The sequence below is a fragment of the Triticum dicoccoides genome, chromosome 2A (genome assembly GCF_002162155.2).
Source record: "Triticum dicoccoides isolate Atlit2015 ecotype Zavitan chromosome 2A, WEW_v2.0, whole genome shotgun sequence".
NCBI lineage: Eukaryota > Viridiplantae > Streptophyta > Magnoliopsida > Poales > Poaceae > Triticum > Triticum dicoccoides.
Window position 1 is genome coordinate 718,184,462 of NC_041382.1, and position 24,444 is coordinate 718,208,905.

At 47.5% G+C, this 24,444-nt stretch overlaps 1 protein-coding gene and 1 pseudogene across 1 annotated transcript in view; both read right to left on the reverse strand.

Moving 5' to 3' along the window:
- The window catches only part of LOC119358189 (BTB/POZ and MATH domain-containing protein 2-like), a 71,433-nt gene extending 70,787 nt beyond the window's left edge, over positions 1 to 646 (reverse strand). The window contains exon 1 of the mRNA XM_037624855.1: positions 409 to 646. Within this exon, the coding sequence (XP_037480752.1) occupies positions 409 to 646 (238 nt within the window). The remainder of the gene's footprint in view (positions 1 to 408) is intronic.
- Positions 647 to 17,392: 16,746 nt separating this feature from the next.
- LOC119358190 lies at positions 17,393 to 18,285 on the reverse strand (annotated as a pseudogene).
- Positions 18,286 to 24,444: the final 6,159 nt, after the last annotated feature.

Sequence of the window (24,444 nt, forward strand, 5' to 3'; positions counted from 1 at the left end):
GGGGGGTGGGTTAGAGTGTATGTATTCTCCTACGTATGTACAGTGTATGTAGCACGACCTATGGTCAGTGCACGCGCGTGAGTTAGTGGTTATGTAGCCAGCCCACGTCCCTGCTGGTAGTGGCACACGATCATCTCTGTAACTGTATATAACTTGAGCCGCAGAGCTAATGCAAGCGTGTGTTGAATCCCATAGCAAACTTTTCCTCTTCATTATCGTCACGTAGCCATTCTTGGCGAGGGCCGACGATATTAGCCTCGATTTCTCGACGAAATAAGGGAGGCCATAATTATAATGTGGCGGACAGATAGTATGCTCTAGCGCACGGTGGTTGGTTACCTGTACGGCGCCATGTCTCCAGCATGTTGAGGGTGAACATGACTCTCACCTCCTTCTGGCTCACGCAGAACAGAAAGCACGATGTGTTGCCGGCATCGTTCACGCTCTCTCCGTCTGGGTAGAATCTGATGCACCAGTGGTAGCCCCCGACGCTGTATCTGCTCGATCTAATGTACTTGCCGACGCCCATGCCGTCGAGAGAGTAACCGGCCACGTCGAAGTTGTGCGTCCTGCTCTCCGTCACGCATCTCGACGACGTCTCCAGTAACTCGACGTGACTTGCTGGAGAGGTCCAGTTGTGAGCCATGGCAAACGAGCGAAAACGGTATCGGTCAACTAATGGGATGTCTCTCCTCCGGATATCTAGGGATATATGCATACACCTATATGTAGCCTAGGGTCGTCGTGATTCAGTTAGATTCCATGTTGTAAGTTTTTTTTTTTTTGAGGGGATTCCATGTTGTAAGTTGTAACAATGGATTTGCTTCTCTTTTTTTGACAACTAAAGTTTCTTCTTTATTCATTGGTGATAACACTTACATCTTTAAGTAAAAAAGGAAGAAGCTCACTAGGAGCCATTTCAATCCACTCACTGCAGAATTTAGATCTAGCTACACTAGTTAATTCATGAGCAATAACGTTTGCTTCTCTAGGACGGAATTCAAACCGAATTGAACTAAACTCACATGCCAAGTGGTAACAATCATCAATGATGGCTGCTGCATTGCCCGCATACTGACTGTCCTTGGTCATAATCTCCATTAATTAATAAGTGGTAACAATGGATTTGCTAATTTTTCATCTACACGAGATATTAATAAAGTCACATCTAATCTCTCAGCCGCATGATCTGAACCTTCAAGATTCGTGCTCCCGATCAAGCACTCGCGTACACTATTCCTACGGGACATGTGCCGTTTCCTTTCCTTTTCGTTGCTGATTGTCTTGCATGGAACGTGCGTATTTTTTATCCGCCTGCCCCACGATTTTTGCCTGTGCATGCCCTGCGATTTTATTTTGTCAACGAAGTGGCATGGGCAAAATAATAAATAATAATAATTGAACATAGTAGTACATAGGCACACACTCATACATATGCACATATACTCATTCCTATGAACACAAGCACGTACATCCTACCCTATGAGCACCTCTAAGATACTAAGAGGGCAAATCATCTTAAAATTGATGAAATCTTCACAAAAGTCTTCGTAGTCAACGGGAAAGTCTACTCTCACAGAACACACATAGCCAGAAGGACTGAAATAAATTCAGAAAAATGCAAGCATGGTGTCAAGCCTAAAACATGAACTCTGGTGACTGGTGGGCTGGGATAGTACTATCGTCCTGGGAGAATATCAGGTGATACCATGACTCAAATGCTCACATGATACCATTTTGAAAATTTCAATTTTACATGAGTCAAAATAAAGTCGAAAAAATTTGTGAACGTTCATCACATAGGTGTCTGTAGCCCCTGAAGAGAAACAAAAAAGAGAAATCCAGATATGAATAGTGTCGTTTTGCCACTATTCAACATTTTGTCTTTATTAACACTATTTATGTTGGATTTCTCTTTTTTGTTTCTCTTTGTGTATTTCAGATTTTGATCTGAATTTTTTAGGGGTTGTAGACACATATATGACGAACATTCACAACTTTTTAAATTTTTTTTGACACATCTAAAATTGAAATTTTCAAAATGGTATCATGGCAGCATTTGAGTCATGGTATCACCTGATATTCTCCTCTGTCCTCCTAACCATCCAGCAAAAGGTTAATTCCTCAAGGAAGCCGTTTATATGTGTGCGCTAAACATATTGTTTTATTGGCGTGTAAAAAGAACACCGATTCGAATATTGTTCACAAAAAATGGAAAAGGTTCATGAATTTAAAAATTGTTTGTTATTTTTGAAAAAAAATCACGGATTTAATTTTCTAATGAAAACTTAAAATCAAAATGAAAAGGAAGGAAAAAAAAGAAAAAAGAAATAAAAACTGGTCAAAAGCTTCTAGGATCTTTCCAAAACCGGTGTGAAGCTTCTGAAAACCGCCCAGAAAGCTAAACAAACATAAACCGATCACATTATATGGGTCGGCCTAGTTGTCGGACTGTTGTGGTGGGGTGTGCGTTGAGTACGGTTACCGAAGTAACTGGTGAATGTCATTCTTTTAAGCATCATGTTTATATTTTCTCAACCATTGATCAGATGAGCTCCGAACGACACATTATAGTTCAGTTGATGAAATGTTATACAAGTATCATGTATACCTAAATAGTTGGCATATCACCCTGCATTGGAAAGACCCACCTTAAACATCTTCTCTTTTTTTTTTGCAGGGAACCCACCTTAAACATCCATTATGCCTGTTAGTTATATTCAGTAAATATTCTACAACTATACAATATTTTATACAACCAAAATATTTTGAAATAATTGCTGCCAATTCCAGCAGCGCGGGATATCATCTCTAGTTTTCACAACAACACTAACACAAAAATCAACATTGTTTAAACAACCGAGGAACAACATATGACCGAACACAGGCACAATTTTCAACTAGATTTGGTTCGTGCGTAACTGCTTATGAAAATTTAGATGTCCATATGACACCACAATTAGTGGCTTGGATTACTTTTCATGGAGCTCCTCCTTGAATGCTAGCAGCGGGCAATTTCCCGTGATGTGCTTGAACCCATCGGTCCCCACGACGGCACGCATTACGCCCGGCGGTGATATGAACGCCAGGCAGGCATCCATCAGCAGCCGGCAGTAGTGCCGATCAGCCAACGCCATTGTACTTGTGACTGTAGAGATTAACCTTGTTGTGTCCGTGTAGGATTAGATCCACATTTGAACCATCACCCAAATTGACCGAGCCTTGAACATCATATTCCAACTGAGTGTACTACATCCCACAGCTTCGCAACAACATCATCTCTGTCGGGAAACTTGACGAGAATGGATGCAAGGTGGATATTGAGAACGGAGTGATGACGATCTTCGACAACCTCCAAAACGTGCTAGCCCGTATTAATCGCACACGGAACAGGCACTATATCCTCAACCTTGATCAATCTCAACCGGAGTGTTGGCTCGCCAAGAGTGATGATGATTCATGGTTATGGCATGTTAGATTTGGACACGTCAACTTTTACGCCTTGAAGAAGATGTCGAAGATGGAGATGGTATCTGGGATGCCGTTTATCGACCATGTTGATCGAGTATGTGATGGGTGCTTGGTTGGAAAACAACACCGCAGGCCGTTTCCTGCTCAGTCTACCTATCGTGCAAGTGATGCATTCGAGCTGCTCCATGGTGATCTATGTGGACCTATCACCCCAGCAACTCACGGAGGAAAGAAGTACTTCCTTGTGGTAGATGACTACTCGAGATACATGTGGGTCGTTCTCCTACGATCTAAAGATGAGGTGTTTGAAGCGTTCAAGAAGTTGAAGGCTGCAACGGAGATGGAACACAAGCTGAAGGTTCGCGCTCTACGGACAGATCGCGGCGGAGAGTTTACGTCAAACGAGTTCAACGACTACTGTGAGAAGATTGGCATAAAGAGGTTCCTCACAACACCTTATACACCACAACAGAACGGGGTTGTTGAAAGGCGCAATCGAACCGTCGTTGACATGGCGAGAAGTTTACTCAAGAGCAAGAACCTGCCTGGAACTTTTTGGGGAGAAGTTGTCTCGACGGCGGTCTATCTTCTCAACCGGGCTCCAACGAAGGCAGTGATCGGCAAGACTCCGTATGAAGCAATTTACGGACGGAAGCTGAATGTGTCTCATCTAAGGACCGTTTGGGTGTGTGGCACATGTGAAGACGTCAGAGCCGCATCTCTCAAAGCTTGTTGATCGCAGCACCAAGACACTACTAGGAAAAACCTTATACACAGAATCTTACCAGTAGCGCGTGTTAAAATGAGGCGCTACTGTCACTTAGCAGTAGCGCGTGGTCAGAAAGGGCGCTACTACTATCCACTTAGCAGTAGCGCGGCAGGAATAAAGCACACTACTACTATAATTCCCACACCGTTGCCGACATGCTAGGTATAGTAGTAGCGCCCTTCGACAAACCGCGCTACTGCTATCAAATTAGTAGTAGCGCGCTTTTAGGGTAGGGCCCTACTGCTAAGTTTGAACTTGTCCACAGGACGGGCCCAGCTTAGCAGTAGCGAGTTTGTGAGGAGCGCGCTACTGCTACGGATTTTAGCAGCAACGCATTTTCTTTTCCCATGCTACGGCTAAAGCTATTTTGACATAACCCCCATGTGGGATTCACTCCTCTGCTTTCTCCCCCAATTCCCCACTCTCTCTTCTCCCCTCGTCACCTCCGCCGTAGCCCCTGCCCTCGCCCTCGCCGGAGCCCTTGCCCTCGCTCTTCGTCGGAGTCTGCCCTCGATGTCGTTGTGCGCCTGTGCTCCTCCCCCTCGACCTCGACCTTGCCGGAGCCCCTGCCCTCGCTCTCTGCCGCCGTCTCCCTCGACCTGCCCTCGCCGCCGTCTCCCTCGACCCTGCCTCGCCGCCATCTCCCCCGACCCCGCCTCACCACCGTCTTCCCCGACTCCTCCTCGCCGCGCCTCGGTGCCGTCGTCTCCACCGACCCCATCTCTGTTGGAAATATGCTCTAGAGGCAATAATAAAAGGATTATTATTATATTTCCTTGTTCATGATAATTGTCTTTTATTCATGCTATAATTGTGTTATCCGAAAATCGTAATACATGTGTGAATACATAGACACCAACATGTCCCTAGTAAGCCTCTAGTTGACTAGCTCGTTGATCAACAGATAGTCATGGTTTCCTGACTATGGACATTGGATGTCATTGATAACGAGATCACATCATTAGGAGAATGATGTGATGGACAAGACCCAATCCTAAACATAGCACAAGATCGTATAGTTCGTTTGCTAGAGTTTTTCCAATGTCAAGTATCTTTTCCTTAGACCATGAGATCGTGTAACTCCCAGATACCGTAGGAGTGCTTTGGGTGTACCAAACGTCACAACGTAACTGGGTGACTATAAAGGTATACTACGGGTATCTCCGAAAGTGTCTGTTGGGTTGACACGGATCAAGACTGGGATTTGTCACTCCATATGACGGAGAGGTATCTCTGGGCCCACTCGGTAATGCATCATCATAATGAGCTCAAAGTGACCAAGTGTCTGGTCACGGGATCATGCATTACGGTACGAGTAAAGTGACTTGCCGGTAACAAGATTGAACGAGGTATTGGGATACCGACGATCGAATCTCGGGCAAGTAACGTACCGATTGACAAAGGGAATTGTATACGGGGTTGCTTGAATTCTCGACATCGTGGTTCATACGATGAGATCATCGAGGAGCTGTGGAAGCCAACATGGGTATCCAGATCCCGCTGTTGGTTATTGATCGGAGAGTCGTCTCGGTCATGTCTACATGTCTCCCGAACCCGTAGGGTCTACACACTTAAGGTTCGGTGACGCTAGGGTTGTAGAGATATGAGTATGCAGTAACCCAAAAGTTGTTCGGAGTCCCGGATGAGATCCCGGACGTCACGAGGAGTTCTGGAATGGTCCGGAGGTGAAGAATTATATATAGGAAGTGCAGTTTCGGCCATCGGGAGAGTTTCGGGGGTCAACGGTATTGTACCGGGACCACCGGAAGGGTCCCGGGGGTCCACCGGGTGGGGCCACCCATCCCGGAGGTCCCCATGGGCTGAAGTGAGGAGGGAATCAGCCCATAGTGGGCTGGTGCGCCCCCCTTGGGCCCCCCATGCGCCTAGGGTTACTAACCCTAGGGGAGGGGGCGCCTCCACTTGCCTTGGGGGGCACTCCACCCCCTTGGCCGCCGCCCCCCCTAGGAGATCCCATCTCCTAGGGCCGGCGCACCCTCCTAGGGGGGCCTATATAAGGGGGGGAGGGCAGCCGCACCCCGAAGTCTTGGAGCCTCCCTCTCCCCTGCTACACCTCTCCCTCTCGCAGAAGCTCGGCGAAGGCCTGTTGCGGTGACTGCTACATCCACCACCACGTCGTCGTGCTGCTGGATCTTCATCAACCTCTCCTTCCCCCTTGCTGGATCAAGAAGGAGGAGACATCACGCTGACCGTACGTGTGTTGAACGCGGAGGTGCCGTCCGTTTGGCGCTAGGATCTCCGGTGATTTGGATCACGACGAGTACAACTCCCTCATCCCCGTTCTTTGAACGCTTCCGCTCGCGATCTACAAAGGTATGTAGATGCATCCGATCACTCGTTGCTAGATGAACTCATAGATGGATCTTGGTGAAAACGTAGGAATTTTTTTTGTTTTCTGCAACGTTCCCCAACAATGGCATCATGAGCTAGGTCTATGCGTAGTTCTCTTTGCACGAGTAGAACACAATTTGTTGTGGGCATAGATGTTGTCAACTTTCTTGCCGCTACTAGTATTATTTTTCTTCAGCCGTATTGTGGGATGAAGCGGCCCGGACCAACCTTACACGTACGCTTACGTGAGACCAGTTCCACCGACTGACATGCACTAGTTGCATAAGGTGGCTGGCGGGTGTCTGTCTCTCCCACTTTAGTTGGAGCGGATTCGATGAAAAGGGTCCTTATGAAGGGTAAATATAAGTTGACAAATCACGTTGTGGCTTTAACGTAGGTAAAAAAACGTTCTTGCTAGAACCCTCTTGCAGCCACGTAAAACTTGCAACAACAATTATAGGACGTCTAACTTGTTTTTGCAGCAAGTGTTTTGTGATGTGATATGGCCAAAGTTGTGATGAATGATGAATGATATATGTGATGTATGAGATCATGTTCTTGTAATAGGAATCACGACTTGCATTTCGATGAGTATGACAACCGGCAGGAGCCATAGGAGTTGCCTTTATTTTTTGTATGACCTGCGTGTCATTGAGAAACGCCATGTAAATTACTTTACTTTATTGCTAAACGTGTTAGCCATAGTAGTAGAAGTAATAGTTGGCGAGCAACTTCATGGAGACACTATGATGGAGATCATGATGATGAAGATCATGGTGTCATGCCGGTGACAAGATGATCATGGAGCCCCAAGATGGAGATCACAGGAGCTATATGATATTGGCCATATCATGTCACTATTATTTGATTGCATGAGATGTTTATCATGTTTTTGCATCTTGTTTACTTAGAACGGCGGTAATAAATAAGATGATCCCTCATAATAATTTCAAGAAAGTGTTTCCCCTAACTGTGCGCCGTTGCGACAGTTCGTTGTTTCGAAGCACCACGTGATGATCGGGTGTGATAGATTCCAACGTTCACATACAAGGATGTAAGACAGATTTACACATGCAAACACTTAGGTTGACTTGACGAGCCTAGCATGTACAAACATGGCCTCGGAACACAGAAGACCGAAAGGTCGAGCATGAGTCGTATAGAAGATACGATCAACATGAAGATGTTCACCGATGTTGACTAGTCCGTCTCACGTGATGATCGGACACGGCCTAGTCAACTCGAATCATGTTATACTTAGATGACTAGAGGGATGTCTATCTAAGTGGGAGTTCATTGAATAATTTGATTAGATGAACTTAATTATCATGAACTTAGTCTAAAAATCTTTACAACATGTCTTGTAGATCAAATGGCCAACGTTGTCCTCAACTTCAACGCGTTCCTAGAGAAAATCAAACTGGAAGACGGTGGCAGCAACTATACGGACTGGGTCCGGAACCTGAGGATCATCCTCATACCTGCCAAGAAAGATTATGTGCTACAAGCACCGCTAGGTGAAGCACCTGCTCTCCCTGCAGAACAAGATGTTATGAACGCTTGGCAGACACGTGCTGATGATTACTCCCTCGTTCAGTGCGGCATGATTTATAGCTTAGAACCGGGGCTCCAAAAGAGCTTTGAGAGACACGGAGCATATGAGATGTTCGAAGAGCTAAAAATGGTTTTTCAAGCTCATGCCCGGCTCGAGAGATATGAAGTCTCCGACAAGTTCTTCAGTTGTAAGATGGAGGAAAACAGTTCTGTCAGTGAGCATATACTCACTATGTCTGGGTTACATAACCGCTTGACTCAGCTGGGAGTTAATCTCCCGGATGACGCGGTCATTGACAGAATCCTTTAGTCGCTTCCATCGAGCTACAAGAGCTTTGTGATGAACTTCGATATGCAAGGGATGGAAAAAACCATTCCTGAAGTATTTGCAATGCTGAAATCAGCAGAGGTAGAAGTCAAAAAGGAACATCAAGTGTTGATGGTGAATAAAACCACTAAGTTCAAGAAAGGCAAGGGTAAGAAGAACTTCAAGAAGGACGGCAAGGGAGTTGCCGCGCCCGGTAAGCAAGCTGCTGGGAAGAAGCCAAAGAATGGACCCAAGACCGAGACTGAGTGCTTTTATTGCAAGGGAAGTGGTCACTGGAAGCGGACTGCCCCAAATACTTAGCGGACAAGAAGGCCGGCATCATGAAAGGTATATGTGATATACATGTAATTGATGTGTACCTTACCAGTACTCGTAGTAGCTCCTGAGTATTTGATACCGGTGCAGTTGCTCACATTTATAACTCAAAGCAGGAGCTGCGGAATAAGCGGAGACTGGCGAAGGACGAGGTGACGATGCGCGTCGGGAATGGTTCCAAGGTCGATGTGATCGCCGTCGGCACGCTACCTCTACATTTACCTATGGGATTAGTTTTAAACCTCAATAATTGTTATTTAGTGCCAGCTTTGAGCATGAACATTGTATCAGGATCTCGTTTAATTCGAGATGGCTACTCATTTAAATTCGAGAATAATGGTTGTTCCATTTATATGAGAGATATGTTTTATGGTCATGCTCCGATGGTGAATGGTTTATTCTTAATGAATCTCGAGCGTAATGCTACACATATTCATAGTGTGAATACCAAAAGATGTAGGGTTGATAATGATAGTCCCACATACTTGTGGCACTGCCGCCTTGGTCACATAGGTGTCAAACGCATGAAGAAGCTCCATGCAGATGGACTTTTAGAGTCTCTTGATTACGAATCATTTGACATGTGCAAACCATGCCTCATGGGTAAAATGACCAAGACTCCATTCTCAGGAACAATGGAGCGAGCAACCAACTTATTGGAAATCATACATACTGATGTGTGCGGTCCAATGAGTGTTGAGGCTCGCGGTGGCTATCGTTATGTTCTCACCCTCACTGATGACTTGAGTAGATATGGGTATGTCTATTTATTGAAACACAAATCTGAGACCTTTGAAAAGTTCAAGGAATTTCAGAGTGAGGTTGAGAATCAACGTGATAGGAAAATCAAGTTCTTGCAATCAGATCGTGGGGGAGAATATTTGAGTCACGAATTTGGTACACACTTAAGAAAATGTGGAATAGTTTCACAACTCACGCCGCCTGGAACACCTCAGTGTAATGGTGTGTCCGAACGTCGTAATCGCACTCTATTAGATATGGTGCGATCTATGATATCTCTTACCGATTTACCGCTATCATTTTGGGGCTATGCTTTAGAGACTGCCGCATTCACTTTAAATAGGGCTCCGTCGAAATCCGTTGAGACGACACTGTATGAATTAAGGTTTGGGAAGAAACCTAAGCTGTCATTTCTAAAAGTTTGGGGATGCGATGCTTATGTCAAGAAACTTCAACCTGAAAAGCTCGAACCCAAGTCGGAAAAATGCGTCTTCATAGGATACCCTAAAGAAACTATTGGGTATACCTTCTACCTCAGATCCGAAGGCAAGATCTTTGTTGCCAAGAATGGATCCTTTCTAGAGAAAGAGTTTCTATCGAAAGAAGTAAGTGGGAGGAAAGTAGAACTTGATGAAGTATTACCTCTTGAACCAGAAAGTGGCGCAACTCAAGAAAATGTTCCTGAGGTGCCTGCACCGACTAGAGAGGAAGTTAATGATGATGATCATGAAACTTCAGATCAAGTTGCTACTGAACTTCGTAGGTCCACAAGGACACGTTCCGCACCAGAGTGGTACGGCAACCCTGTCTTGGAAATCATGTTGTTAGACAACGGTGAACCTTCAAACTATGAAGAAGCAATGGCGGGCCCGGATTCCGACAAATGGCTGGAAGCCATGAAATCCGAGATAGGATCCATGTATGAAAACTAAGTATGGACTTTGACTGACTTGCCCGATGATCGGCGAGCCATAGAAAATAAATGGATCTTTAAGAAGAAGACAGACGCGGATGGTAATGTGACCATCTATAAAGCTAGGCTTGTCGCTAAGGGTTATCAACAAGTTTAAGGGGTTGACTACGATGAGACTTTCTCACTCGTAGCGAAGCTGAAGTCCGTCTGAATCATGTTAGCAATTGCCGCATTCTATGATTATGAGATATGGCAAATGGGCGTCAAAACGGCATTCCTTCATGGTTTCCTTAAGGAAGAATTGTATATGATGCAGCAGGAAGGTTTTGTCGATCCTAAGAATGCTGACAAGGTGTGCAAGCTCCAACGCTCGATTTATGGGCTGGTGCAAGCATCTCAGAGTTGGAACATTTGCTTTGATGAGATGATCAAAGCGTTTGGGTTTATGCAGACTTATGGAGAAGCCTGCGTTTACAAGAAAGTGAGTGGGAGCTCTGTAGCATTTCTCATATTATATGTAGATGACATACTTTTGATGGGAAATGATATAGAGCTTTTGGACAGCATTAAGGCCTACTTGAATAAGAGTTTTTCAATGAAGGACCTTGGAGAAGCTGCTTATATATTAGGCATCAAGATCTATAGAGATAGATCAAGACGCCTCATAGGTCTTTCACAAAGCACATACCTTGATAAGATATTGAAGAAGTTCAATATGGATCAGTCTAAGAAGGGGTTCTTGCCTGTGTTGCAAGGTGTGAAATTGAGCTCAGCTTAATGTCCGACCACGGCAGAAGATATAGAAGAGATGAGTGTCATCCCCTATGCCTCAGCCATAGGGTCTATTATGTATGCCATGTTGTGTACCAGGCCTGATGTAAACCTTGCCGTAAGTTTGGTAGGAAGGTACCAAAGTAATCCCGGCGAGGAACACTGGACAGCGGTCAAGAATATCCTGAAGTACCTGAAAAGGACTAAGGACATGTTTCTCGTTTATGGAGGTGACGAAGAGCTCGTCGTAAAGGGTTACGTCGATGCTAGCTTCAACACAGATCTGGATGACTCTAAGTCACAAACCGGATACGTGTATATGTTGAATGGTGGAGCAGTAAGCTGGTGCAGCTGCAAGCAGATCATCGTGGCGGGATCTACATGTGAAGCAGAGTACATGGAAGCCTCGGAGGCAGCGCATGAAGCAATTTGGGTGAAGGAGTTCATCACCGACCTAGGAGTCATACCCAATGCGTCGGGGCCGATCAAACTCTTCTGTGACAACACTGGAGCTATTGCACTTGCCAAGGAGCCCAGGTTTCACAAGAAGACCAGGCACATCAAGCGTCGCTTCAACTCCATTCGTGAAAATGTTCAAGATGGCGACATAGATATTTGTAAAGTACATACGGATCTGAATGTCGCAGATCCGTCGACTAAACCTCTCCCTAGAGCAAAACATGATCAACATCAGAATTCTATGGGTGTTCGATTCATCACAATGTAACTAGATTATTGACTCTAGTGCAAGTGGGAGACTGTTGGAAATATGCTCTAGAGGCAATAGTAAAAGGATTATTATTATATTTCCTTGTTCATGATAATTGTCTTCTATTCATGCTATAATTGTGTTATCCGGAAATCGTAATACATGTGTGAATACATAGACACCAACATGTCCCTAGTAAGCCTCTAGTTGACTAGCTCGTTGATCAACAGATAGTCATGGTTTCCTGACTATGGACATTGGATGTCATTGATAATGAGATCACATCATTAGGAGAATGATGTGATGGACAAGACCCAATCCTAAACATAGCACAAGATCGTATGTTCGTTTGCTAGAGTTTTTCCAATATCAAGTATCTTTTCCTTAGACCATGAGATCGTGTAACTCCTGGATACCGTAGGAGTGCTTTGGGTGTACCAAACGTCACAACGTAACTGGGTGACTATAAAGGTATACTACGGGTATCTCCGAAAGTGTCTGTTGGGTTGACACGGATCAAGACTGGGATTTGTCACTCCATATGATGGAGAGGTATCTCTGGGCCCACTCGGTAATGCATCATCATAATGAGCTCAAAGTGACCAAGTGTCTGGTCACGGGATCATGCATTACGGTACAAGTAAAGTGACTTGCCGGTAACGAGATTGAACGAGGTATTGGGATACCGACGATCGAATCTCGGGCAAGTAACGTACAGATTGACAAAGGGAATTGTATACGGGGTTGCTTGAATCCTCGACATCGTGGTTCATCCGATGAGATCATCGAGAAGCATGTGGGAGCCAACATGGGTATCCGGATCCCGTTGTTGGTTATTGACCGGAGAGTCATCTCGGTCATGTCTACATGTCTCCCGAACCCGTATGGTCTACACACTTAAGGTTCGGTGACGCTAGGGTTGTAGAGATATGAGTATGCAGTAACCCGAAAGTTGTTCGGAGTCCCGGATGAGATCCTGGACGTCACGAGGAGTTCCGGAATGGTCCGGAGGTGAAGAATTATATATAGGAAGTGCAGTTTCGGCCATCGAGAGAGTTTGGGGGTCAACGGTATTGTACCGGGACCACCGAAAGGGTCCCGGGGGTCCACCGGGTGGGGCCACCCATCCCGGAGGGCCCCATGGGCTGAAGTGGGGAGGGAACCAGCCCATAGTGGGCTGGTGCGCCCCCCCCTTGGGACCCCATGCGCCTAGGGTTGGGAACCCTAGGGGAGGGGGCGCCTCCACTTGCCTTGGGGGGCACTCCACCCCCTTGGCCGCTGCCCCCCTAGGAGATCCCATCTGCTAGAGCCGGCGCACCCCCTAGGGGGGCCTATATAAAGGGGGGGAGGGCAGCCGCACCCCGAAGTCTTGGCGCCTCCCTCTCCCCTGCTACACCTCTCCTTCTCGCAGAAGCTCAGCGAAGCCCTGCTGCGGTGACTGCTGCATCCACCACCACACCGTCGTGCTGCTGAATCTTCATCAACCTCTCCTTCCCCCTTGCTGGATCAAGAAGGAGGAGACGTCACGCTGACCGTACGTGTGTTGAACGCGGAGGTGCCGTCCGTTCGGCGCTAAGATCTCCGGTGATTTGGATCACGACGAGTACGACTCCCTCATCCCCGTTCTTTGAACGCTTCCGCTCGCGATCTACAAAGGTATGTAGATGCATCCGATCAAACATTGCTAGATGAACTCATAAATGGATCTTGGTGAAAACATAGGAAATTTTTTTGTTTTCTGCAACGTTCCCCAACAATCTCTCTCTCCGCCCTCTGTAAGCACTCTCCCCTCCCCTCTTCTCTACTCTCTGCTCTTCTCTCTCTCTCTCTGTTAGTATGAACCCTAGCTATTTAGTGCTAGTTAGTATGAACCCTAGGCTATTTTTAGTGCTAGCTAGTTAATTACAATTAGTATGAACCCTAGTTAAAAAAACCTAGGACAGATTATTGGCTATTTTTTAGTGGTACTTAGTATGAACCCTAGGTTTCAAACTATTGCTATTTTTTAATTAAAGCAATTGTTGCTATTTATTATTTTTTAGTTAAAGCAATTGTTGCTATTTAAAAAAACTCATTGCATTTTTCTTCAAGTTCTATATTTTTCTTCCTGCTATATGCAAATTTGAAGTGGACATGTGATATGTGGACATGTGATTTGGACATGTCACATTTGGAATTTGGACATGTCATATTTGTACATGTGATGTTTTGGACATGTTATATTCAGAAAATGATGATTATGTGCAGGGTAAATGATCCGAGCGGTTCTCGGGCGCCAGCCATAAATGGTTCAAAAGCAGACATGAAGCAGAAGCTAGTTACTTGAGGTTTACGCTAACGCGAGAGAGGACTCATAACCGCCGTCTCATGTACTGCATAGTTCCGCTCTCACTCATAGTGATAGCTCTTCTTGTCTATATCATTGTCTAGATGGATGAAGATGTAGTTGCAAGTATTTGAGGCATCTCATAACTTGTATCGCTATTTCGAGAGAGACGTCATTTTGTGTTGGATGATGATTATGGTGATGACATGATCGATTTGATGAGGCTATTTGTATGTGTATGATATGACCAGATTTGTATGTGTATGATATGCTAGAGACTATTGTATAAAACACTAAACAAAATTCAGCAGCACAAAATATGGAGCAGAAAAAAATTCAGAAACTAATAACAGTAGCGCGGGGTATGGCTTTAGTAGCAGCGAGGTCTTAGCAGTAGTGCCTTTTATACTAGGGCACTATAGATATTAGTAGATGCGCGTTATTACGATGACCGCTACTGCTATCCCTAGATAGCAGTAGCGCGGGTCAGCATGCGCTACTGCTAAGCGTTAGCTGTAGCGTCATATCAATAGCGCAGCTGCCCGCGCTACTAATAAGCATTTTACCCGCGCTACTGCTAGGCTTTTCCCTAGTAGTGAGATGGTGTTCATCGGATACGAGAGGAGTTCCGGCACCAAGGCATACCGCTTCTACGATCCACGAACCAAGCGTCTACGGATTTCACACGACGTCGTGTTTGAAGAAAATCAAGTGTGGAATTGGAGCGCAGTAGCCAATGATGCTCCAAACGGTAACATATTCACAGTTGAATTTCCAACTGATGATGATGCAGGGGAGGACGTCCAGGTGGTTGGCAAGACACTCAACCAAGGTGACCACAATGGTAGTGATCATCATGGTCCCGACACCGACGACGACGTGCATGGGTCGCAAGGTGATAGCGACAACGACGCGCAAGAGACAGGTAGAGATCTCGGCAACGACATCGACAACGAGGCGCATAGTGATGATGACAATCAAGATGATGGTCACGATCACGACGACTACGCCGACAACTCGGATGCCAATGACCCGACATCTACCACGCCCGAGACTCAACCATCTTCCTCAAGTGCATCGACGCCGACACAATTTGTGTCACCTCCTTCGCAAGCCACAATGGATTCTTCCGGGCCTCGTCGCTACAAGACCCTCAAGAAAGTCTACAAGTATGGAACGCCAGTTATGCTCGAGTACTCCGATTTGTGTTTACTCGGAGTTGAGGAGCCGGCGAACTTCATACAGGCGAGCAAAAGTTCAAGTTGGATGCACGCCATGGATGAGGAGATGAAGGCGATCGAGAGCAATGGCACATGGACTTTGGTAACCCGACCTCCGAACCAAAAGGCAATATGTTTGAAGTGGGTTTACAAGTTAAAGAAGGACACGAAGGGTGCTATTGTGAAGTACAAGGCAAGACTCTTCGCAAAGGGCTACGTACAAAGTCAAGGAGTTGACTATGAAGAGGTGTTTGCACAGGTTGCTCGAATCGAGACGGTGAGAGTGCTCCTAGCTTTGGCAGCACAAGAGGATTGGAAGGTTCATCATATGGATGTGAAATCCGCTTTCCTCAAAGGCGACCTCAAAGAAGAAGTGTACGTGGAACAACACCTCGGCTATGAGAAAAAATGCGAAGAAAAAGAAGTTTACAAGCTCAAGAAGGCACTTTACGAGCCGAAGCAAGCGCCAAGAGCTTGGAACTCAAAGCTAGACCGAAGTTTGGTCTCACACGGGTTCAAAAGATGTCCCTTCGATAATCCAAAGGACAATGTACCAAGCATCGGAGAACAGGTGAAGATCGACGCAACCAAGGAGAAGAGTTGGCGTCAAGCATTGGACAAGCTGATGGCAGTGAACACTAGTAGAAAAAGGGTCTAATGTGAAACTCATTAGTCCCGATTTGTAATTGAACCGGCACTAATGTGACCATTAGTGCTGGTTCCAACAGCTAGGCGAGCGACGCTTATTGGTACCGATTCGTGGCTGCCACGAACCGGTACTAAAGAGGTGGTGGCCTTTAGTACGGGTTTGTGGCTCCAACCGGTACTAAAGGGGGGGGGGGTCCTTAGTACCGGTTGGAGCCACCAACCGGTACTAAAGGTGGTGGTCTTTAGTACGGGTTGATGGCTCCAACTGGTACTAAAGACCACCCCCCCTTTAGTACCGGTTGGAGCCACCAACCGGTACTAAAGGTGGTGCGCTGCCACCCGCAGTGCACAATGTTTAGTCCCACCTCGCTAGTTGAGAGAAGCTCACACCGGTTTATAAGCCTCGTCGTGGCTACCATGTCGAGCTCCTCTCTAAGCAGGCCTTTGTGGGCCTATTGCAAGTCTTCTGCACCATGGGGCCTACTGGGCCGTACGGGCCTGCATCCTGGCCCAACTAGAGATTGGATTTCTAGTCGTATGTAGGCCGTGCCAACCCAGTAGGCGGGCTGTTTTTGCTTTATTTCAAAAATAAAAATAAAAAAATCCTTACCAGCCGGGATTAAAGGTCCCTCAGACCACGGCACGCCTCGTGCCACGTGATGGGCCTTTGGTTCCGGTTCATGTTGAACCGGAACTAAAGGGGACCTTTAGTCCCCACTCTTTAGTGCCGGTCCAGAACCGGTACTAAAGGTCCTTAAGAACCGGTACTGAAAGTCGTTTTTCTACTAGTGAAAGACGATCCGTGAAATGCTATAAGAAATGGCAAAAGCAATGCGAAGGATAATACCTATGGGTAGTACTATTCGTATTTGGGACCCAGGTCGTAATTGAAGATCAACAAGGTTAAGGAGGTGAATGTAGAGATTAACCTTGTTGTGTCCGTGTAGATTAGAGGAGTTTTCTAGTAGGATTAGAAGTTCTAGTCGGATATCTAGTCCTTGTGTGGACATGTATATAAAGCACCGGCAGGGTAGCTTTTGTACAACAACGAAAAGTTCAAAGCAATACAAAGTAAAGCAAGGCTCGATACGAGCCTCTGGCCATGGATTAGTTTTTCCGTTCGCTAAAGTTACGTCGAGACGTTCCGCCGAGGCCGCCGGCCAGGTCAAGTTCACGTGTACGTCTACATGTACGTCTGTGTTGCTTGAGAATCAATCAAGCTGCGTCTTGCTAGCTTGCACGTACGTACACAGCTCCGGGTGATTTGATCTAGCAAGATCATAAGCCAACAGTGACGGTCTTCACGTCGATGCGTCTGGACAGCTTCTCTTCGCACATCACCTTCAGCCTGTCAAGCCAGTACAGATCTGCCGCAACTAGCAAATGCTGCATGCCGGCAGCGGCGGCATTACCTTGCCGGCCGTCGCACGGTGGTAATGAATCCGTGTAGACGAAGTGAAGGAGCATCTCGAAGATGGCCGGCTCAACATCGCCAATCTCTATGTGCTTCGTGTCCTTCTCCGCCATCGGACCGAAAAGCTGCGCGTCAAAGACCGACGACCGCGCGGCGAGCATGAACTTGTGCACGGTGAACACCCGGCCGCCGACGTCAAGCGCGACGCCGGCGCCTTTCCCGGCCCTGAGGGCGCGCTCGAGCTGGCCCTACAGCTCCGGAGGCGGAACCACGATAAGATCCCTCGTCGACTCCGTGCGCGATTCCTGTACCACGGTGACCATACACCTTATGGTCAAGACGTCAGCGTTGGACAGTGATTTTAGCTTAGATTCCTCGACGAATTTGGGGAAGCCAGGTCCGGAGCTCGCCGGGGTGAAGGTGTTGTCGTGGACACCCAGTCTGGTTGCTTGGGCCATGTCCTCTTTCTTCTGGATGGTGACCTTTGTCCTCACACCATCAGCTGGTGGGTTGACGCAGCTGAGGAACGCCGACGTGTAGCTGGCGTTTTCCTCTTTGTTTCTGTCCGGGTAGAAGCTGATGCACCAGTCGTAGCCGCCGGCGCTGAACGTGCTGGAGCTCACGTACTTGCCGACGCCTAGGACGTCCAGCAGCGGGTAGTTGTGCACCTTGAAGTCGTGCTCGCGGTGACGCTGTCCGTCACGCATCTCGACGACGTCTCGGCCGGCCGCACGGAGCTCGGGATGAAGTTGCCCATGCCGTAGGCGAAAAGTGATTCCTCCGCGGGGAGAATCACGGGATATTTATAGCACAATGACGCGATGTTTAACTCGTTATTAACCGCTCGTGTGCCCTGCTAAGAGCATCTCCAACAGCCGCGTCAAATAAGCACCGCGTTGCAAAATTGCCCATTTTAACGTGCGCGTAACCGATATAGTACCTCCAGTGGACGCGTAAAAACCGTGCGCACGGCATATCTAGTTCAGCGCGCGGGCCGAAACTTCATCGTGCGCCACTTATTTGTTGCGCCCGCTCCCGCGCGCTGGACTCTCGCGCGCTCGCTCGCAACTCACCCCCTCCAGCCGCGACGCCGCCCCTCTCTAGTCACCGCCTCCCTTCGCGCGCGTCCGTCCTTCGACGAACAGCGCCCGGGATCTTTGAATGCCTGGATCAAAAAACTTGGATTTGGCATGCATTCTTTGAAATGCTTGGATCTTTGAATGACATCAATGTTGTCAACAGGTCACCACTGATGAATAAGATTGCAAATGGTGATTTGCCACTGGTGCAGTTTGTAACAAATGGCCGTACATACAACTATGGCTATTATCTAGCGGATGACATCTATCCAAAATGGCAAACCTTTGTGAAGCCGTTAAAAAGCCGGAAGGAAAGAAAAATCTTGATTTCCACAATGCTCATGCGGTGGCTAGAAAAGATGTTGAGAGAGCTTTTGGGATTTTGTAAGCCCAATTTGCTATTGTGAGAGGACCGGCTAGATTTTGGGATCAAAAAAATGCTTTGGTACATCATACGCGCTTGTGTGATCATGCATAACATGATCATCGAGAATGAGCGTGGCCAAAATGTAGACTACTCTCAGTATGAGCTCTTGGGACATCCCGTGCGAGTGCGACGGAGGGCTGAAGGGTGGCCCGTTTTGTTGCCTCCTATCATGCCATTCGATGTCTCGCCGCGCATAATGATCTTCAGAAGGATCTCATTGAGGACTGGTGGGCATGGAATGGATGACAAAGAGCATCATGATTTGTGCGTTTGATAGTATTGTCGAACTATTTGTTTTGTTTATTGCACTATTTGTTGTATTGAACGATAAACTGTTTGTTTGAGTTGTAATAACAAAATTGAACTATTTATTTTGAATTTTTTTTTGTGTTGGATCTTTTTTGCTTTTGTTTTGGAATGTATATGTTGTTTGTGCGAGAGTCGTGCACGCTGCATTTTTGCGCATTGTTGGAGCTACGCGCGTTATATTTTAGCACGGCTGCTGGAGCCAGCGCCGCCCGCAACGTCAAATCAGGCGATGGACACACAACAAAGTAGTTTTTAATGCGCGACGCGTTCGGCGGCTGTTAGAGATGCTCTAATATGCAGTTCCTTTCGATACAAGTAGTACCAAAGCTGTCCTTGCTTGCCTATACTTTCCCTTCGGCGACGGGCATCGCATACTTGGTATACAAATCGTGTCCTAGTTCTTTCTTCTTTTGCGCTCTTCCGGATTCTTTGTTAGAGTACTTCTCAGTCAGCTGATACGTCCTAGTATTTATTAAACTGATGAAATCGCTAGTTTTTTTGTGGTTGATACAAACCGAGGCCATATTTGGTTCATAAGTCAAAGGATCTTTTTAGTCCCAACTAAAAAGTCTCTACAACTAAAAGTTTTAAAGAAACTCTTCTTAAGGATCTTCTTTCATAAGTCTAAAATACTAAGTTCCTATAAGTCCCCCTGTTTAATTTAGATGGAACTAAAAAGGATTTTTTTTAAGTCCCTACATTAATAAGTTTCTGTAAACAAACACCCCCTGAAATCGCTAGTTTCATTAGCCAACCAACTAATGTCTGATCCCTACTTGTTGAGCCGGACGCGGCCCATTTGTTTTTTTATATCGGTTCGCTCATGCTCTGTTTTCTCCTCCTGTCCTTTGCTTTTCTTATTATCATTTCCTTCAAAAGTTATTTTGTATTGTTGTAATGTTTTATGAGATGAAGAAATAAAAACAGCAGACAAAAAAAAATTAATTGTGCATGGCCAACGGAACGCAATTGCGTTAGGCCAACATATATGTAGCTACTGGCAAATATTTTTGGAAATAATAATAATCATACGGGCATGATCGACCGACCTGCAAATGCATGCGGACTATATGTGTCCAATCGGATGGCAATATTCTTTTAAAAAGAAAAACACTTAAGTTGCACATGAACAACGGACATGCAATTGCACGTGGGCGGTGATGAAGCTATGTACCTAGGGTAGGGTCATGGATCTGTCCAGCATACCCTCCCCAAGGACATCTTTACAAAGAATCAGAAGCAGTCGAAGAGAAACCATCATCCATTCGATCGTGGAGATGCGCTCACTCGACCACCTTGAAGACACTCGACCACCAGAAGATGAGGAACCCTCCACTCTGCAATGGTTGGGACTTAAATCATAGCATTATGAGCATTTATGACACTTTACTGTAGACGTTACCAGTAATGCCTTTCCTTTACGAGCATTGAACCCTGTGTAACGGAGGGGAGCTAGGGTCCTGGCGCACTCTATATAAGCCACCCCCCTCCTTTGGGATAAGGGTTCACACTTTTGTAAACTCACACACACACATATAATCCAGTCGACCGCCTCAGGGCACCGAGACGTAGGGCTGTTACTTCCTCCGAGAAGGGCCTGAACTCGTAAAACTCGTGTGTACAACTACTCCATAGTTAGGATCTTGCCTCCTCATACCTACCCCCCATTCTACTATCAGTCTTAGATCCACGACAGTTGGCGCCCACCGTGGGGCAGGTTTCTTAGCGACTTATTGGAGGAGTTGCAATTTTTCCGATCCTCATCATCATGGTTCCAGGCGGAGGTTTGGCTGAGGGCCGCGAGATCCGTCTCGGCGCACTCGTGTTTGTCGCCGACGACTCCGCTTGGCTTCAGGAGGCACCACTCGACATCGACGCGCTCCCCGCCGCGGGGCGACACACTTTCACGCCTGCGTCCGCGGCATCCTCCTGCGATACCCGTCGACCCAGTACCAGTCGACTCCAACGACTTTCCCCCTCCCTGCGACCCACCGGGGCAAGTGCACCGGCCGGTCGAGGATTCAATGGTGGGTGGAGCATGCGGTGGCCCGCCAGTCGGCCACCCCTCAAGTCGCAGCGATCGAGCCCGACGAGTCTCTCTATGGCCTGTTCGATCTGTCGACTAGCTCCGTAGAGACTGCATCCGAGTTTGGCAGCAATGACTCGGCAGTGAAGTCCTGATGGTCAATGGACCACGCGGTCCTCCTGGCTTCAATCGTGAAGACGGAGGTGACGGGAACGGCGATCCGTCGCGCGTTCATGAGGAGTACCGCCCCGAGCCTCTCTCCTCGCAGCAGAGAGAAGAACTTCGTCGCCGAAACATGGATGCCCTGCATACTCCTATAGTTGGAGAAACACCCGAGGCCCAGGCCTTGGAGCAGGCTCGCTTGGCCAATCTGGCTCAGCGCACTCGGCTGGAGAACCTCCAGCGCGCACTCGACGATCACGCTCGTCAACGTGCTCCTGAGTCCAGTCGACGCCAACTTTTTCCACCTCCGACTCAGGTATACCGAACACCGATCCAAAACCTAGCAGCTGCTGCCCGAATAGCAGAGTCGATTCAACCTTTCCAGTCAGAAGCTGGCCGAGGTCTGGCGCAGATCAGGGCCTTGCTCCGGGCAGCAGAAGAGAAGAATACGACCGTGTCTCAGTCGCGGGATAGGATCCATAGCAGATCTGTGGTCGCAGATATGGTCCAGTCGGCCCATAGCCCGAGATCGCCCCCGAGGCGTGAGGGACGTGGAGAGCGGCGTGACCAGTACAGAAACCAGGAGCAGTATGATCGTCGAGCCGATCGCGATGGTCGCCGTCGAGTGCCCACGCCTCCTCCAAGGAGTGGGTCATACGTGTCGCGGCCACATGAAGACAGGCGCCCTAACAGCGTCAGAAGAGGTATTCTAGTCGACCCCAGGGAGCCAGGCTTTGATGCGAGATCTATTCTCGTGCAGGGCTTGGTCGACAGAAACAGAGCTCACTGAGATGGCCATGACAGAGGCCCGCAAACCAGCAATAGGGTGCATGTCCCTGGCCCAGAGTGCTTCAGCAGAGCTATCAGAGCTGTAGTGATTCCCCCCAACTTCAGGTTGGCGACGGAAGTCAGTAAGTTCATCGGAGAGTCCAAGCCTGACACCTGGCTCGAGGACTACCGAGTGGCTGTCCAGATTGGTGGTGGCAATGATGAGGTGGCCATGAAATACCTTCCTCTGATGTTGGAGGGCTCGGCTAGAGTGTGGTTGAATCAGTTGGCACCTAGCAGCATCTATACTTGGGAAGATCTCGCCCGAGTGTTTGTCAGAACGTTTGAGGGTACTTGCAAACGGCCAACAGGTTTGACAGAATTACAGTGTTGCGTCCAGAAACCGAATAAAACTTTGAGAGATTATATCCAGAGGTGGATCACCCTGCACCACACGGTGGAAGATGTGTTTGATCATCAGGCAATTTGTGCTTTCAAGGAAGGCGTCAGGTACCGGGAGTTGAATCTGAAATTCGGTCGGACAGGAAACATGACTCTGACTTGGATGATGGATATTGCCACCAAGTATACCAATGGTTAAGAGGAAGAGCGACTGCGGAGCGGCAAGCACAAAGCAGTCGCCCACGAAGCCGGAGGAGGAAACTCCAGTCGGAAACATAAATACAAGGCCGAACCAGCTGCTCCCGGTGAGGCCTTGGCTGTGGTTCAAGGAAAGCTCAAGGGGAAGCCCAAAGGGCCGTGGAACCCCAAGAAAGTAAAAGATCAAGATGGAAATGACGTGTTGGATCTGCCGTGCCATATCCACACCAAAAAAGACGAAGAAGGTAATTTCATTTACCCCAAGCATACCACTCGACAGTGTCGGCTCTTGATCCAGCAATTCCGAGAGAAACAGCCTAAGGAAAGGAGAAGGAGGCAGACAAAGCTGAGAGTGAAGCAGAAGATGATGATGGTTATCCTCACGTGAATTCCACTCTAATGATTTTTGCTGATGTTGAAAACAAGAGTCGATTGAAAGTCATCAACAGAGAAGTGAACATGGTCGCTCCGGCTACACCCAGTTACTTGAAATGGTCGCAGACTGCCATTATGTTCGACCAATCTGATCATCCAGCGCACATCGCCACCCCTGGGAGGCAAGCGCTGGTGGTCGACCCGGTGGTCGAAGGCACTCAACTGACAAAGGTCCTGATGGACGGTGGCAGTGGCCTGAACATTCTGTATGCAGAAACGTTGAAAGGTATGGGCATTCCGATGTCCAGACTCAGTGAAAGCCATATGAGTTTCCATGGGGTCATCCCAGGCAAGAAGGCTGCGTCCCTCGGTCAGATTGCACTCGACGTGGTTTTCGGTGATGCCAAAAATTACCGCAAAGGAAAGTTGACGTTTGAAGTTGTGGATTTTCAGAGTGCGTATCATGCAATTCTGGGCTGGCCAGCTTATGCACGATTCATGGCTCGACCTTGTTACGTGTACCTCAAACTGAAGATGCCTGGTCCCAGAGGAGTGATCACTATCTCTGGTAATCGGAAAAAGGCGGAAGAGTGTTTCCAGAAGGGCTCAAAGATCGCCGATGCCCAGATGGCCGTGGTAGAACTACAAGAATACCAGAAAAATGCAGACCCGAGTGACTTGCTGCGAGCCAAGAAGCCAGCCACGGATTCATCTTTCCAGTCGTCTGGCGAGACGAAGTCTGTTCACATTCACCCGACAGACCCCAATGCAGTTCCGACCCACATTTCGACCACACTCGACTCCAAATAGGAAGAAGCGCTCGTCCAGTTCCTCTGTGAGAACTGGGACATCTTTGCATGGAAGCCTTCTGGCATTGCCAGGTGTTCCCAGGGGACTGGCTGAGCATCATTTGCGAGTCGACCCGAAAGTGAAACCAGTCAAAGAGCATCTCCGACGGTCCGCCGTCCAGAAAAGAAAAGCAATCAGCGAAGAGGTGGCTTGGCTTTTGGCAGCTGAGTTTATCCGAGAGATTTACCACTCCGAGTGGTTAGCCAATGTTGTCATGGTCCCAAAGAAAGATGACTCGCTCCGCATGTGCATCGATTTCAAGCATATCAATCGGGCCTGCCCGAAAGATCACTTCCCTCTCCCTCGCATCGATCAGATAGT